This window comes from Geotrypetes seraphini, chromosome 9, assembly GCF_902459505.1.
Source record: "Geotrypetes seraphini chromosome 9, aGeoSer1.1, whole genome shotgun sequence".
NCBI lineage: Eukaryota > Metazoa > Chordata > Amphibia > Gymnophiona > Dermophiidae > Geotrypetes > Geotrypetes seraphini.
Genome location: NC_047092.1, coordinates 5541616 through 5558254, shown reverse-complemented (window position 1 = coordinate 5558254; position 16639 = coordinate 5541616). Strand labels below are relative to the sequence as shown.

The 16639-nt window shown below is 48.0% G+C and overlaps 1 protein-coding gene across 3 annotated transcripts in view; it reads left to right on the top strand.

Annotated features, from left to right (window-relative positions):
- The window catches only part of CAMK1D (calcium/calmodulin dependent protein kinase ID), a 281869-nt gene that overhangs the window by 242759 nt on the left and 22471 nt on the right, over nucleotides 1–16639 (top strand). For all 3 annotated transcript variants that reach the window (XM_033959170.1, XM_033959169.1, XM_033959168.1), the window contains one exon: nucleotides 11744–11819. In XM_033959170.1, the coding sequence (XP_033815061.1) occupies nucleotides 11744–11819 (76 nt within the window). The remainder of the gene's footprint in view (nucleotides 1–11743; nucleotides 11820–16639) is intronic.

Genomic DNA, 16639 nt, shown 5'->3' with positions numbered 1-16639 from the left:
ATCTCATGCATATTTATTGTGGATATCCTGAAAACCTGACCTGCCTATGGCTCCCGAGGACCGGAATTGCCTACCCCTGGTCTAATTTAATATACCTTGCACAACATAGTAACATAGTAAATGACAGCAGATAAAGATTTGCATGCAGTGGCGTGGGGGGGGGGTCCACCCTGGGCGCGGTTTTCCCAAGGGCGTGGTGCCCTGCCTCCTTTCTGCTCCCCCCTGCCATGCACACACGTCCCTTGCCTTCCCCATACCTTTTTTAATTCCCCGGCGCGAGGTTGCTGCCCGCGTCGGCATTGGCGCTCTCTCTAATGTCACTTCCTAGGAAGTGGCGTCAAAGTTTGCCCCGACGTAGGCACACCGCTCACACCAGAGAAGCTTAAAAGGTACGGGTGAAAGGGAAGGGGGCGTGGCAGGGGGGCGGAGGAAGGGCATCACCGCACCGGACGCTGCTCACCCTTACTACGCCGCTGCTTGCCCGGTCTGCTTAATAAGATAAAGTCATAACATATGATGTGGTATAACATATAAATGCTTGATCTTGATCTAGCCTTACCATTTTCCGGGCACAGACCGTAGAAAAGTGCCCCGCACCGTAGTGTCCCGCACTAGATAAACTCCCCGGCTACTGGTGTTGCCGTCGAAGCCCACTCCAGCCCATCCAGATGTGTCTAGTCACAGTCGGGGCACGGACTGCAGAAATCTGCCTAGCAAATGCCGTGTTTCTCCAAGTCTTAAGTATTGCTAAGTTTAGTTCCAGTTCCGTATCGGTAGCATGGAATGTTGCTACACCTTGGGTTTTGGCCAGGTACTAGTGGCCTGGATTGGCTACCATGCGAACGGGCTACTGGGCTTAATGGACCATTGGTCTGACCCAGTAAGGCTGTTCTTACGTTCTTATAGCGGAGAGTGCAGAAACAGCCCTGTTTAACCCTTTCAGGACCATAAGGATCGTAGGCCAATTTTTGTGGTTTTGACGACATTTTTATGGTAAAAAGGGCTTGCAGATGCCAAAAAATTGATTTTTTTTTGTGAAATATCATTATTTTTATTTAAAAAAATCAAACTTCTGGCTTATGGACAGTGTGGCAAGTGAATCTTCTCGTCAATCTGGCAACGACGCTAATGAATGAATGTCGGAACCAGTTTGTTTACATAAAGGCAGTATCCTATGGAATCCGTACATATCAAATTTAGAACTGTAGACTATCCCAATCAAAATTTATAGGATTTTAAAGTTATGGGACAAATATGTCCCTTGGTCCTGAAAGGGTTAAACAGTACAAAACCTGTTTCTGTCTACCATTACTGCTCAGTCCAGGCAGAAGGCAGTGACAGAAGTGGTGAAGAGAGTCTGGTTAGATAACGGGAGAGAGAGAGCCTAAAGTTCTTTTGCTTAATTTCTGGGAAAAACAGTATTCAGATAGCGGTTATTGGGTTACAGACAACTGGGTAAGTGATCTAGTTATCCTTAATTAGATATTCCGGCTAAGCAGAGCCATGCAAAGGTCACGGGTGCCCTATATCCTTATGCCAATCCCAGGAGCCCACCCCCTCAAAGTTCACTATTCCGTTTCAAATGGTAGTCTAGTAGATTTCCTGGGGGGGGGGGGGGGGGAGGAGAGAATTGATTTCTCTTTGCGATATTTCAACAACCATTAGAGAATGACACAGTGGCGGTTTACCCGCGGCCACCACATTTTAGCCGCGGGTCACCCACCAAAAACGGGGAAGAAAACTAGCAGTCGCTGCGGCGACGGGGACAAGGCCATTCACCGCCCGCGGGGCGGTGAATGGTCTTGTCCCCCGCAGTGAGGCATGAAGGATCGCGCGGTCCCCGCAGCTCACACCCGCCCGCCCAATCGATTCCAGTGTCCAGCCAGCTCTCTCCCCTCTCCTCACCCCAGTCCGCAGATCCTCCTCCTCGGCGACCCGCACGCTACCAGAGAGCCGCGCACACCCGCCGCTGCTCAGCCTCGATCTTCTGCTCTGACGCAACCGGAAACAGGAAGTTGCAGCAGAGCAGAAGATCGAACACTGAGCAGCCGCGCGTGTGCGGCTCCCTGGGAAAGCGCGCAGGTTGCCGAAAAAGAAAACCCACAAACCAAAGTGAGGAGAAGGGAGAGAGCCGGCCAAACACCAGGATGGACCGGGCAGGCAGGTAGTGGCCGCGGGGACCGTGCGATCGCTAGTGTTCCCGGCTCAAATTGGAAGGAGGGAGTGAAAGGAAAAAGGCTTATATGGATGCAGCGGGGACGGTGACGGGGCGGTGAATGGGATGGCAGTGGCGGTGACGGGGCGGTGAAAGGGATGGCGGTGACGGGGCGGTGAAGGGATCGGCGGTGACGGGGCGGTGCAGAGGATGGTGGGCCGGTGACGGGGCGGTGACGGGGACAGATTTTTTCCCCGTGTCATTCTCTAACAACCATCGCGTCCTTTTGTGTCTTACATTTGGAACCCTAATTGATTTCATCAAGCTGACTTACAGATGTCGTTTCCAAGCTGCAAAGCTCAATAAAGAAATCAAATTAGAACTAATATAAGTTTGATAATTCCTCATGTTGTCTGCCTTAATTCAGTTGTTTTAGTGGGGTCACCCTCGGTCAGTAACCGCAGACAGTGGTTCAGTGCTAATCTTGAAGCCATGCTATTGCTCCAGGATAGAAGATTGGAAAGGTCTTGTCTTCTTGGGCAGAGAATCTTGGGTTATCAGTCGAAACTGTGCAAAGTGGGAACAGTGCATGCCTTTGTTGAGTTGAGCGGACAGCGGAGGGCGTACACAATACAAGTTTCCCGCGGTTTTCAGCAGGGAATCAATGCGGCTCACAGCAAAAGGGTTTTTACATTTGTGACTCAAAGAGATAAATAAATTTAGCATTGGTAGCTCAGTTTAGAGCAGGGGTGTCAAAGTCCCTCATTAAGGGCCGCAATCCAATCGGGTTTTCAGGATTTCCCCCATGAATATGTATGAGATCTATTAACATACAATGAAAGCAGTGCATACAAATAGATCTCATGCATGTTCATGGGGGAAATCCTGAAAACCCGACTGGATTGCGGCCCTCGAGGAGGGACTTTGACACTCCTGGTTTAGAGGAAACAATAGATGGGATGGGGCAGTTGCATAGTAAGGGGGTGGGGCGTTCCACCCCAGTTGCTGTCTTCCTAAGGCCATGGCACCCTTCCTCCTGTCGTGCCCCCTCCCCCTGCTGCTTTTCTTACCACATGCATGTGCCCTTTGCCTTCCCTGTACCTTGTTTCCCCAGCATGAGGTTGACACCCATATTGGCATCGGCGCTCTCTCTGACATCACTTCTGGGACCAGCACCTAGGAAATGATGTCAGAGGGCAAGGCGACACCGCCGTGGGCATGCTGCTCACGTCGGAGAAGTTAAAAAGATACGGGGAAAGGGAAGTTGCGGGGGGAGGGGCCGCCCTGTGCGTCGCTGGATGGTGGGGGAAGTCCTCGGACAGCGTTTAGTAGCTACAAGGCGAAAAGGTACATCTTTATCTCTTTCCTGAAGTGACAGCATGTGTTGAGCTGCCGCAGATTGTTCCAGAAGCATGGTCCTAGGACCTCAAAGGCGGAGTTAAACATCTTCTTCCAGCGCACTTGTTGAGAAGACGGGAATGGTATCTTGAAATGCTGTGTAGACCCTTGAACAGAGGAAGGCGGTCACTAGTGGATAGCCTTGTGGATCATACAAGCTAACTTGTAAATTCTTTTTTTTTTTCAATCTTTATTCATTTTAAAAACTAACATCAAGTGCAACATATTATCAATGTACAAATAAACAGCACTTAATTCCATCAAATGATATAATCACTAATAATAAAACCCTAAGCTTAGGGTTTCGTGTTCCCTGCCGCCGTGTTTTCTGATCCTTGGCCGGATTCTATTTTAGAACCGGGCGGCAGGAAACACTCTGTCCACTCCCCTCCTCCCGCCCTGACTCACCGCCAGAGAAACTGCTGCCGCCGCTGATTCAGAACGGGGGGCACAGGCGCCCCTGCCGGCATCTATTTCTCCCCCTCCTCCCTCTTGCCTGCTCACCCGCTCGCAGCGTTTAACTGAAAAGCGCTGCGCTATGCTGCCACTGGCCTCGCCGTCTTCTCTCCACTGTAGCCCACCCTCTGACAACTTCCTGTTTCCGCTAGGGCGGGCCGCAGTGGAGAGAAGACACCGAGGCCAGCAACAGCGCGGCGCAGTGCTTTTCTTTGAGGCAAGTAGATTTCTGTGGGGCGTATGCACAGGGAGAGCAGGAAAGGGGTGCTGCTGGACGGGGGGGAGAGAAAAAGAAGGGAACAGGGGGAGCAGGCAAGGGGTGGGTGCACAGGGAAGGGGGGGAAATGCTGCTGCTACTACACAGGGAAGGAGGGGAATTCTGCTGCTGCACAGGGAAAGGGAGGAATGCTGTTGCTGCTACACAGGGAAGGGGGAATGCTGCTGTTGCATAGGGAAGTTGGGGGGAGGGGAGACAGGGAAAGGGGGCCAGGGAGCAATCTTGGTTTGCTTTGGGGGGAGAGACAGAAGGGGGACATGGAGAGAGATAGAAAGATAGGCAGGCAGCGCATGAGAATGAAAGACAGACACAAAGAAAGACAGCAGGCAGGGAGACAGAAAGAAAGAAAGACAGACGACAAAGGGGGCCAGGGAGAGAGAGAGACAGAAAGACAGACAGTGGGAGGGAGAGAGACAAAGAAAGGAAGAAAGAGACAGGGGCAGGGAGAAACACAGAAATAAAGAAAGACAGACATATTTTAGCACCCGTTAATGTAACGGGCTTAAACACTAGTAATATAATAAATATATACATATCCCTTCTCCCCCCCACCCATCCACCCAATCACCAATGATCAAGAAACAAAAGTGCGATCAAATAATAAATTAAAGGCATATCCCCAGTTTCGGCTCTACATCCCAGCAATGACCCATTAAAAGTCACAGTAAGAGTATCTAATTCCTCTCAAAAAAACAGAAGAGCCGAGACATTTATTATTTTATTTATTTAAAATATGTATATCCCGCATATCCAAAAATTTACACGGGTTACATAAACTTAGAGAATTCCAAAGTTGAGGTGAGTTGAAGAGAAATTGTTTTGGCGTCTTGAACTGATTACTTTCAATGAAGGAATGGATAAATGTTGGTCACTGGATCTAAGCAAACGTAAAGGAGCGCATACGGGGTAAGGAGTTTGCCGATGAATAATATTTTGTAGAAAGACAAGCTCTGGGACCAGCGTTTATCATATGAAATTGAATGGAGTGAAATCCACAATAACAACAATTTATTATTTCTACTGTATAGCGTTACCTGGTGCACGCAACACTGTACATTGAAGCTTTGGAACTTGTTGCTAGAGGATGTGGAAACAGTAGTTAGTTAACATAGTTGGGTTTTAAAAAGGTTTGGACAAGTTCCTGGAGGAAAAGTCCATAAACTTTCATTCATTTCGAGATCATTTACATAGATGGTGCTCCTATCTGTAAAGTTAGGAATTTCTATGAACTATTCGACATGCTTCTCTCCTCCCCATTCCTTCCTGCCCTCCATAGTCCTCCCTACCCTCTTCTAGCCCCTTCCTCTCTAATGTCGCCTAGAGCTTGTATAGAATATAAGAATTGTCGCTGCTGGGTCAGACCAGTGGTCCATCATGCCCAGCAGTCCACTCAAAGACCAGTGCCCTAACTGAGACTAGCCCTACCAGCGCACGTTCTTGTTCAGCACAAATGGAAGGAATAAATAAACTGCTATTAAGATAGACATTGGAAAAGCCACTAGTTATCCTTGGAATCGGTAACATGGAATGTTGATACTATTTGGGATTCTGCCAGGGACTTGTGACCTGGATTGGCCACTGTTGGAAACAGGAAACTGGCCTAGATGGACCATCGATTTCACCCAATGTGGCTATTTTTATGTTCTTCTCTTTTTATGAAGCTGTGGGAGAAAAGTTAGGCAGACCCAGTGCTGACACCATCTATGTTGAGTGAAAAAAGCACAGTGGGCCTCCAAGAATGGGTTGGCATCTGAAGGATCCGACACAGGCCGTGTTCCAGCAAAGTGCCTGCGTCAGTGTCAATTCTTTGCTCCTTCAAAGATCAGTTAAAGGTTCAATATCAATGAAATCATCGTGGCTAGGTCATAAAGTTAAAGAGTGGAGGTGTGGCTCAGTGGTTACAGCCGTGGCCTCAGCACCCTGAGCTTGGAAGTTCAATCCCCAGCTCTTCCTTGTCACTAGCACTCCATAGCCCCAGGTACAAAACAAGTAGCTGTCTAAAATAGGTAAACTGCTTTGATTATAACCATAGAAAAGGCAATAAATCAAGTCCCTTCCCCTTTCCTTTCAAAGGTTGCCAAAGTTGGAAGGAACAAAGGAATTACACTGACAACCCAGGACCATTAGATAGATTGTGAGCCCACCAGGAGAGACATGAATACCTGAATTAATTAATGTAAACTGTTCTGAGCTCCCCGGGACAATGGTATAGAAAATTGAATAAATAAATAGTGTGAAAAGTTTCAGCCTCTGATAACCAGAGCTGGTATTGTGATGTCATAATGCCTCATTCCACCAATAAGAGCCAACCTCATCAGTGATGTCACAATGGCTTGATTGCCCTAGACTTGGCTCACTTTTGCTACATTTTGATTTCTAGAGTGGTGCAGTGGTTAAAGCTACAGCCTCAGCACCCTGAGGTTGTGGGTTCAAACCCAGTCTGGGCAAGTCATTTAATCCCCCCCCTCCCCCCATTGCCCCAGGTACATTAGATAGACTGTGAGTCCACCAGGACAGACAGAAAAATGCTTGAGTACCTGAATAAATTCATGTAAAGCGTTCTGAGCTCCTTTGAGAGAACGGTAGAGAAAACTGAATAAATAAATAAACCCATGACGCAGACATTGGGTCCTTTAATAAACTTCAGATACCAACTCATCTTTGGAGGCCTTTGGTTTCTTGTGTTTTGGACTCCCTCTTCCTATTCGGTCTTCTGTGTTACACAAATATTTTTTGCCAAAATAACTTTATTGAGTACTGACATATTTTCAGCAGGATAGGGCGGAGGAGCTCTGCCGAAGCCTCTCCTAAATCTGTGTAAAACCTCCACGATAAAGAGACACAGGCCAGAATCAAGGTTAATTAAGAACATAAGAATTGCCATCAAGCTCAGTATCCTGTTTCCAACAGTGGCCAACCCAGGTCCCAAGTACCAAATAGAAACTCATAGAGTAGCAACATTCCAGAGCTGAGATTGTGATGTCATAATGCCTCATTCCACCAATGCCTAAGAGCCAACCTCACCAGTGATGTCACAATGGCAGAAACAGAGTAGCAACATTCCAGAGCTGAGATTGTGATGTCATAATGCCTCATTCCACCAATGCCTAAGAGCCAACCTCAGCAGTGATGTCACAATGGCTTCATTGTCCTAGACTTGGCTCGCATAAGAGTTGCCATACTGGAACAGACCGAAGATCCATCAAGCCCAGTATCCTGTTTCCAACAGTGGCCAACCCAGGTCCCAAGTACCAGACAGAAACCCAAAGAGTAGCAACATTCCAGAGCTGAGATTGTGATGTCATAATGCCTCATTCCACCAATGCCTAAGAGCCAACCTCAGCAGTGATGTCACAATGGCTTCATTGTCCTAGACTTGGTTCTCATGAGAGCTGCCATACTGGGACAGACCGAAGGTCCATCAAGACCAGTATCCTGTTTCCAACAGTGGCCAAACCAGGTCCCAAGTACCAGACAGAAACCCAAAGAGTAGCAACATTCCAGAGCTGAGATTGTGATGTCATAATGCCTCATTCCACCAATGCCCAAGAGCCAACCTCATCAATGATGTCACATTGGCTTGATTGTCCTATACTTGGCTGACATAAGAACATAAGAGCTGCCATAAGACCGAAGGTCCATCAAGCCCAGTATCCTGTTCCCAACAGTGGCCAACCCAGGTCCCAAGTACCTGGCAGGATCCCAAGTAGCAAAACAGATTCTATGCTGCTTACACTGCACAACAATTTTTTGGTTAAGTCTTGATTCCTGAAAAGTTTTTGGTGATTATGACAGGTACCAACTTGGTATGCTCAAATATGGTTTTGGTTTTACTGCATCACGTAAGAACTATGAGAAATAGACATTTTTATGTTTACTGACAATAAAATATATAGTCAAGTTTACGTTTCGCACAAGCGACTAAATGAAACAGAATTAAAAGTGTTTTGCTCCCGAGTTTCTTTTATATTCAGTGTCTGGTGCATCACGTTGTAGCATCCAACAATAGTCGGCAAGCATTGACGGATTCCAATTGCCCTGGTATCGTTTCTCCATCGTAGCTATGTCTTGATGAAACCTTTCACCGTGCTCGTCACTCACAGCACCGAGATTTGCGGGGAAGAAGTCTAAGTGTGAATGGAGGAAATGAATCTTGAGTGACATATTGCACTTCATTCTCTTGTATGCTTTGAGAAGTTTGTCTACCAGCTGAATGTAGTTTGGGGCTCTGTAATTGCCCAGAAAATTGTCAACAACGTCTTTCAAGGCTTTCCAGCCAATTTTTTCCGGCCCAACTAACAGATCTTCAAATCGCTTGTCACTCATAACATATCTGATCTGGGGGCCAACAAAAATACCCTCTTTGATCTTGGCATCAGTTATTCTTGGGAACATCTGTCTTAAATAACGAAAACCTTCCCCTTCCTTGTTCATTGCTTTCACAAAATTCTTCATGAGTCCCAGTTTAATGTGAAGAGGAGGCAAAAATATCTTTGTCGGGTCAACAAGCGATTCATGTGCTACATTTTTCTGTCCTGGAACTAACTTTTTACGGAGTGGCCAGTTCTTTCTAGAATAGTGCGACTCTCTGTCTCGGCTGTCCCATTCGCAGATGAAACAGCAGTACTTTGTATAGCCAAGCTGCAGTCCTAGTAACAGAGCAACGACTTTGAGGTCTCCACAGATATTCCAGTTATACCTGGTATACTGGACATACTTTAGTAACATTTCCATATTCTCATATGTTTCTTTCATATGTGCTGCATAGCCAACAGGTACTGAAGGATAAACGTTGCCATTGTGCAACAGAACAGCTTTCAGGCTTAACATTGACGAATCAATGAAAAGACGCCACTCTTCCGGGTTGTGATCACAACCAAAGACCGAGAACAATCCTTCAATGTCACAACAGAAACAGAGACTGTCGACTTGTGCAAAAAATTTGGTTATATCATGATGCCGGTCTCGAAACACAGAAATTTTCGTACCTGGTGATAGCAAACACCATTCCTGCAGTCTCGAACCTAGCAGCTCAGCTTTTGCTTTTGACAGACCCAAATCTCTGACCAAATCGTTCAATTCGGACTGTGTTATCAGATGTGGATCGCCTGATGAGGATGGTTCAAAATCCGGGTCAATGTCACTGTTAGAACCCTGCACTGCAGTTTCTTCATCTGGTTCGTCTAAGGTCCAATCCTCTGGTGGTTTCGGAACTGGAAGACTGTCATCATGTGGCATGGGTCTCATTGCTGAAGGCAGATTAGGATATTCAATTGACTTCTTGTTTTTGGCAGAGAAACCAGACACATTAGTCAAACAGAAATAACAGTCCGTCACATGGTCTTTCTGTTCTCGCCATATCATCGGAACAGCAAATGGCATCGTCTTTCGAGTACCTCTGAGCCAGGCTCTCAGACTAACAGCACATGTCGCACAGCAAATGTGAGGCGCCCATTGCTTGTCTTGATCACCTATTTTGCAGCCAAAATACAGATGATAGGCTTTCTTTACAAGGGCAGTCATCGAACGTCTCTGAGGCGTAAGTGTATATTCCCCACAGATATAGCAGAATGTGTCGCGGCTGTTACGACACCGACGAGACATATTGCCCGACACCAAAACGTCTATAGCATCAAGCTTACTTACTGTTATATTGCTACAGCTACTATACTACTATACTTTACTATACTGATACTATATACACACACGGACTATCTATATTAACCAAATGAGCAGGATCGGTGTATGGAAGCCACCATTATAGCATGGTGAGACAGCGCAAGCTCGTTCAGACCTGCCCAGACATGCCCAGGATGTCATCTTCCATAAAACAGCTTCCAACCTGGCTAGATTTTATGCATGGACATACCCAGGCGGCACAAACCGTTGTTGATAAGACACTTATGGGAGAAAAAATTGTTTGCATCCAAATATAAGAAAAAATCACGACAAAATTGAAGATTTCTCTGAAATGGTACGTGATGGGTAATTTTTGATGTAATATTCATGATCAGCACCCAAAATTCTATAAGAAACACTCAGCAGTGTTCAGGAAGCAAAAACTTTGTTGTGCAGTGTTATCCTAGGAATAAGCAGTGGATTTCCCCAAACCATCTCAATAATGGCCTATGGACTTCTCATTTAGGAAATTATCCAAACCTTTTTTTAAACCCCGCTAAGCTAACTGATTTCACCACATTCTCTGGCAATGAATTCCAGAGTTTAATGCCACTGGTCCAGCAATTCAGATGAACTGTAGGTGGTCTCTTTCTTGCATGCTTCATTTGAATTTCTTCCTTTAAATCCTTTTGGATTGTAATTTATGTGGAAAACAAGTCAGAGGCACTTTTTTTTTTTGATGGGGGGTCATCCATTGATCATAAGTCTAAACCCCTAACCTACCTCATATTGCAAATGTAAAGCCGGAGACTTATGCAGGGAGCAGAGCCAACAAACGACTTCACTTATAACTACTGCTCTTAGCAGAGACCAAGAAAAAGAACTTTACAAAAATGATTAGAATGCGTTTGCTTTTCCAGAAGTGGCTGCTAATTTGATTATTCGAACATACAAGGTTAGAGTCTGCAGAAATTTGCAGCTTCTTCATCCGCTGCTTCACTTTGTGTGCTCCAGAAGCTTTTATGGTACAAATACGTTACAAATTTATGGGGCGTTCAGCTTCCCAGAGGAAAAAGATGAGCAAAATGCAACAACTGCACCCAAGGGAAGTGTCCCAGCCTACACCCCACCCCCCTCTCCTCGTTACGATATCGAAACTGCATGAAAAGCGTAGAGAACCACCATATCAGCATGCACACCAATTTACACACTAATCCTAAGACTAGTCCCCCTCCTCCCATCCCTTGTAGAAAAGTATGACAATTAAATTTTAAAACCCTCTTCCCTTTAAGCCTTAGCACACTCTAGGGTCTCTTCCGTAAGTTCCGACACCCCCAACAGAATGTAATCCTCACAGACGGTAATGTAACACTGATAATGTTTTTTTAAAACACATTTAAGTTATAAATCTGTATAGTAGGAGGAGATGGTGGTGGTAATTTAGCTGAGATGTACCAGACATATACTGCACACGGTTTGTCTCCTACGGATTTCCATTCAGAAGGATCCAGCTGCCACACAGTCATGAGTTCCATGTCAAGTGCACCTTAGAGACAAAGCTGATGGCCGCCTGGCTTCATGGATTTGGCTGTGTTTTCTTACCGTGTCTTTGTTGATAAGACGTCCCAGAATGCAAAGTCCCACTATCTGGATCACAGGCATTTGCAAAAATAATTTCCGTACAAAATGTCCATCCAGAACCACGTCTCGCTCTTCCTTTCCCCCCCCCCCCGCACGTTGTTCAGTGCAAGACATTTTCCCTAGGGTATGTTTGGCAGCTTCTCTTACGGAGCTGGTGGAAGAGCTTCATGTCGGTCTCTAATCCTTTCTTTTTACAGCTCCTGAAGTGTTGGCTCAAAAGCCCTACAGCAAAGCCGTGGACTGCTGGTCCATAGGGGTCATCGCGTACATTTTGTAAGTATGTTTTCTTAACAATAGACTTTACTCCAAAATGGCAGACAAGTCACACTAGCCACCTCTTTTACTAAGGGTCCTACTAGCGTGTGTTAAACACTAATGCGTCCATAGGATATAATGGAGGCATTAGCATTTAGCGGGCGCCAAATCGACTAGCGTGCCTTAGTAAAAGAACCCCTAAATATGACTTAGGGCCTCTTCTACTAAACCGCGCTGAATAACCCATGCTGCTCCCGACGCTCATCAGGAGCACCGCAGGCCATTCAGCGCGGCTCCCTGCGCTAAAATTGCTAGCACGGTTTAGTAGAAGAGGGGGTTAATGCCCTTCATATACCATTAATTATCCTTCAAATAAGGGATACTTTCCATGTATTATTAATATTATTTAACTAGTCATTAAGCCTGTTACATTAACGGGTGCTAGAATATATGTCTGTCTGTCTTTCTGTCTCTCTCCCTCCCACTGTCTCTCTCTCTCCCTGGCCCCCTTTCTCTGTCTTTCTGTCCCTCTTCCTGCCCCTATGTCTTTCTGCCTTTCTTTCTGTTTCCCTCCGTCCTGCTGTCTGTCTGTCATTCTTTCCCTGTGAAGCTGCAACAACATTTCCCTCCCCCTCCAGATCCCTGTGCAGCAGTAGCAACATTTTCCCCCACCCCCTTCCCTACTCTTCCCATGATGTGGCCTGCTCCTTTTGGTCCCTCCCCCTTCCCTTCCCGCGGTCTAGCCTGCTCCAAGGGCCCCCCCCCTTCCCTTAATGTGTTCCCCGCAGGCATGCCCAGCTTCTCCCTGCACGTTACCTTTTTTTTCATTCTGTTGCCCTCCCTCGCGTGGCTGCCTGCCTGATCCCATTGAGCGGCGTGCGGCTGGAGTCTTTTTTTTTTTTTTTTGTCGGCGCTTCCCTGCCCGCCCCGTGATCTGGCCTGCTCCGGGCGAGTGTCGTGGCGGCTCCTCTCGATCCCCGCCAGCGTCAGAAGCCCGACACCGCGATCTTGTGGAGAGCAGGGAGTCCAGCGTTGGCGGCCAGTCCTGCCGGCGAGCGTAGGTAGGTGCTGGGAAGCAGTAAGGCTGGGGACTCGCGCATGCGCGCTCCTATGGCCACGGACCTACCTCTCACAGATCAGGGAAAATGGAACACGCAAGTAGGAGTGCGCATGCGCGGCTAGAGTTTTATTATATAGGATTGGCATATCATACCTCTGTGATGGCAGGATTAATATACGAGAATAAATTTGACTTCAGGCCTTAAATATTAACATTAACCAAGGGCTCCTTTTACGAAGACGCGCTAGGTCCTTAACGCGCGCAGTAGCGCACGCTAAAATCCCATGCGCGCTAGCCACTACTAATTTTGTAAAAGGGCCCCCAAATTACAGCGTTTAATTCTGGGGCAGGAAGAAGCTGTAGGGCCCAGTAATACAAAGTCATCTGCGTATCGGAAACGTTGGTGCCAACTGAAGCGTGGTATAAATCCTGGCACGCAAGTTGGGCGCAGATGCCAGGAATCCTATAGCACTGCGCGCATCTTTTGAGAACGCCCCTGACCTGACCATCCCCTCTCTTGGGTTGTGCACGAAGGGTTTTACGCACATAGCCCGATAAGCGCACGGCCCCTCGTCGATGCTTTGCATCATCACTTCGGAAGGATCCGTCTCCGCCTCTCCTAATCCTGAATCACACTATTTATTTCGTTTGTTTTCTATCCTGCTGTCCCCAAAGAGCTCAGAACGGCCGGAAACGTTCCTTTTCCCACACCGTGGCAAAACTGTGGAACCAGTTCCCCCCTCCCCCCCAGGCAATAAAAACCATCTTCTTGCCAAATCAAGGCACTAAAGCCTTACAAGGTGCTGATCGCTACGAACGCCTTCTGTCCTCCTCACGTCAATAGTCCAAGTACGGACATTCCCTTCCCTCAAGGACTTGGCCTCGATGTTATCAACCGCCTACATGACATGACATAAATCCAGTCAGGATTAAATACCATGGCTACCACCGCTACTGACCGAGTAGCCCTGCTTCAAACCGAATGCCCCCAGCCAAGAGTGTGTGCTCAATCCAACCTCCTCCCATCACATTTGATGTATACACCCCAATCTTTACCCTTGTACTGTAAAGTGTAGTTACTTACCTGTAACGTAGGTTCTCCATGGACAGCAGGATAGTCAGCCACATATGGGTGTTGTCCCAACACCTCCCAATTTGCGGATAAGCTCTCCAATAGCTCAGAGAGATTTTTTTTTTTTCTTTTTTTTTTCTCTGAGCATGTGCAGTGCCCAGGCCCCACTGGGCATGCCCGAGCCCTACCCATTTCCCCCTGCTTCCCCCTAATCCCCAGGATGTTCCTAGCTGTGGCCGGGTCGGCCGTATGGGGAGGCGGGTGGGTTGTGTGGCTGACTATCCTGCTGTCAATGGAGAACCTACGTTACAGGTAAGTAACTACACTTTCTCCTAGGACAAGCAGGATGAGTCAGCCACATATGGGTGATTCCCTAGCCAAGGGATGTATCGACTGGACCTGCACCTTAGCGCTTTGTGCATCCCTCGCCTGGCTGTGGAGGCCGAGCCGGGCAGGGTAATCAGGCAAAGCAGGTAAAGTTGTGGAAACAAGGTTTTAGATAAAGTGCTGTGTTAACTGAGCAATAATACTCACAGAACAGTGAACTGGTCAATGACAATCAATGAACAGTGAGAAACCAACTGGTCAAAAGTGACAATTCGTACTTGCATGTGAGAATTCATACTTGCCTATTCCACATTCAGTCTAGAAGGAGTGCTGGAAGACCTACTTTATCAATATCTATAACACCCTACTTGAACAGTGTTTGTCGATATTTATAACACCCTACTTGATCAGTGTTTGTCAAGGCTGTGCTAGTGGTTGCTGTCCCTCCCGGGAGGGAACCTGTGCTTGGTGAAGGTGTGCATGGAGGACCAAGTGGCTGCATCGCAGATGTCCCCTATTGGTGTGTGGTGCAGATGTGCCGTTGTGTTGGCTATGGTTCTGCGCTGGTGGGCGTTGGCTCCCACCTGCGGTTGATGCTGCGCTTTTCTATAGGTGAAGGGGATGCACTCTTATATCCAGCGCGTGCGCCTGTGTTTGGTGGCTGGAAGTCCTGGTCTGTTTTGGTCATAGGAGATGAACAATTGAGGCTTGTCTAATCTGCTGCATAGTCAGGGCCCGCACACAGTCCAGGAGGTGTTGCTGAGGTGGCAGTGTGCCTCCCTGTGGGGAGATGTAGAGTGCCGGGAGGCACGCTGAAGCCGCCTTCGGCAAGAATCGAGGATGGGTTCTGGGTACCACCCTGTTCTCATGAGGGAGTGTGTCGGTAGACACAATGGTCAGGGTTTTCCCAGCCAGGAATACGGGATCTGCCTCCCCCAAAGGTTTGAAGGGGTCGAGGTGAGAAGATGCGGCACCAAGTTGAGGTCCCATCCGGGCGGTAGTGGTCTGACCGGTGGGTGCAGATTGGACAGTCCCTTCATGAAATTTTGTGATTACTGGATGCCTCGACACTGGTTTGCTGTCTAGGCCAGCGTGGTATGCCGTGATTGCACTTAGGTGGACCTTGATGGAAGTGGGTTTTAGGTCCCCCTGAGATAAGCTCAGTATGTACTGCAGGATGTCCGGTATGGGGCAGTTGTAGGGGTCTCGCTGCGTGTCTGTGCACTGGTAGCGGAACCTTCTCCCTTTCAACCCATAGCGTTTTCTGGTTGAAGGTCTTCTGGCTGCCATAAGAGTGTGCTCCACGTCTTGTGGTAGGTTCATCCTCTCATCATCCATGCGGTCAGGGCTAAGGAACGCAGGTCGTGGTGGAGGGGGTAATGAGAACTGCACTGATTTGGAGCAGGGAGAGGTGGGTGAACCGCTATCCCTTGCCGGAACGGGAACCATGGTTGCAGGAGCCCGATCAGGGCAATCATGATCACCGTTGCTCTGTCCTGAAGAATCTTCTGCAGGACTTAGGGTGTTCCAACTCACAGACAGACCGTCGGGGCTGAGATGGCGATGGGTTGATCTCTTTGCGCAGAAGGTCGAGTATTTTGAGTTTGGTTCGGTTGCAAACAGGTCGATGCTCGGTGTGCCACAGGTGCTGAAGATCTTCATCGCCGCTGGGTTGAGACACCACTCATCGGGATCCAGCTGGTGGCTGAGTCTTTCTGCCAGGTCGTTCTGCTCCCACAGGAGGTAAGTTGCCTGGATGGTGCATTGAATGGAGTTGGAGAACTCCCACATGTGGCAAGCTTCCTTGCATAGCGAGGTTGACCCTGTCCCTCCCTGTTTGCTGATATAGTGCGAGGCCACCTGGTTTTCTGTTTGGATGAGGACTGCCCTGCCTGTTTGAAGGTTTCGAGGGCATTCCCTAAGGCCCTGAGCTCCAGTGGGTGGGTGGTCAGAGGTTGGGTACACTGGTCCCAGTGACGTCTGAGGTGCCCTTTCAGGGATCACATGAGTAGTCTGGTGTGCTGCACAACAAAGACCGGAGCGTGCTGACGATGAGCTGCTGGCAGGGATGCACTGGGCCAGGGATGTCATGGCGTCGATCTGGTAGTCCCGTAGGACGGCCTTGGTCTGCGTGGTGTCGATGACTGCCCAGATGAACGATATCCCTTGGGTGGGTATCAGGTGGGGTTTCATGTAGTTGATGAGGAACCCCAGTTCTTGGAGGAGGGTTTTGGTGGTTGACGGGGCTGCCAGCTGTCGAGATAAGATAGGACGCGCACCCCTTGAAGGCGAGGAAGTGCCACTGCCACGCACTTTGTGAACGCTCTTGGAGCCGTTGAGAGTCCAAGGGGCAGGACCTTGTACTGGAGGCGTCTGTCT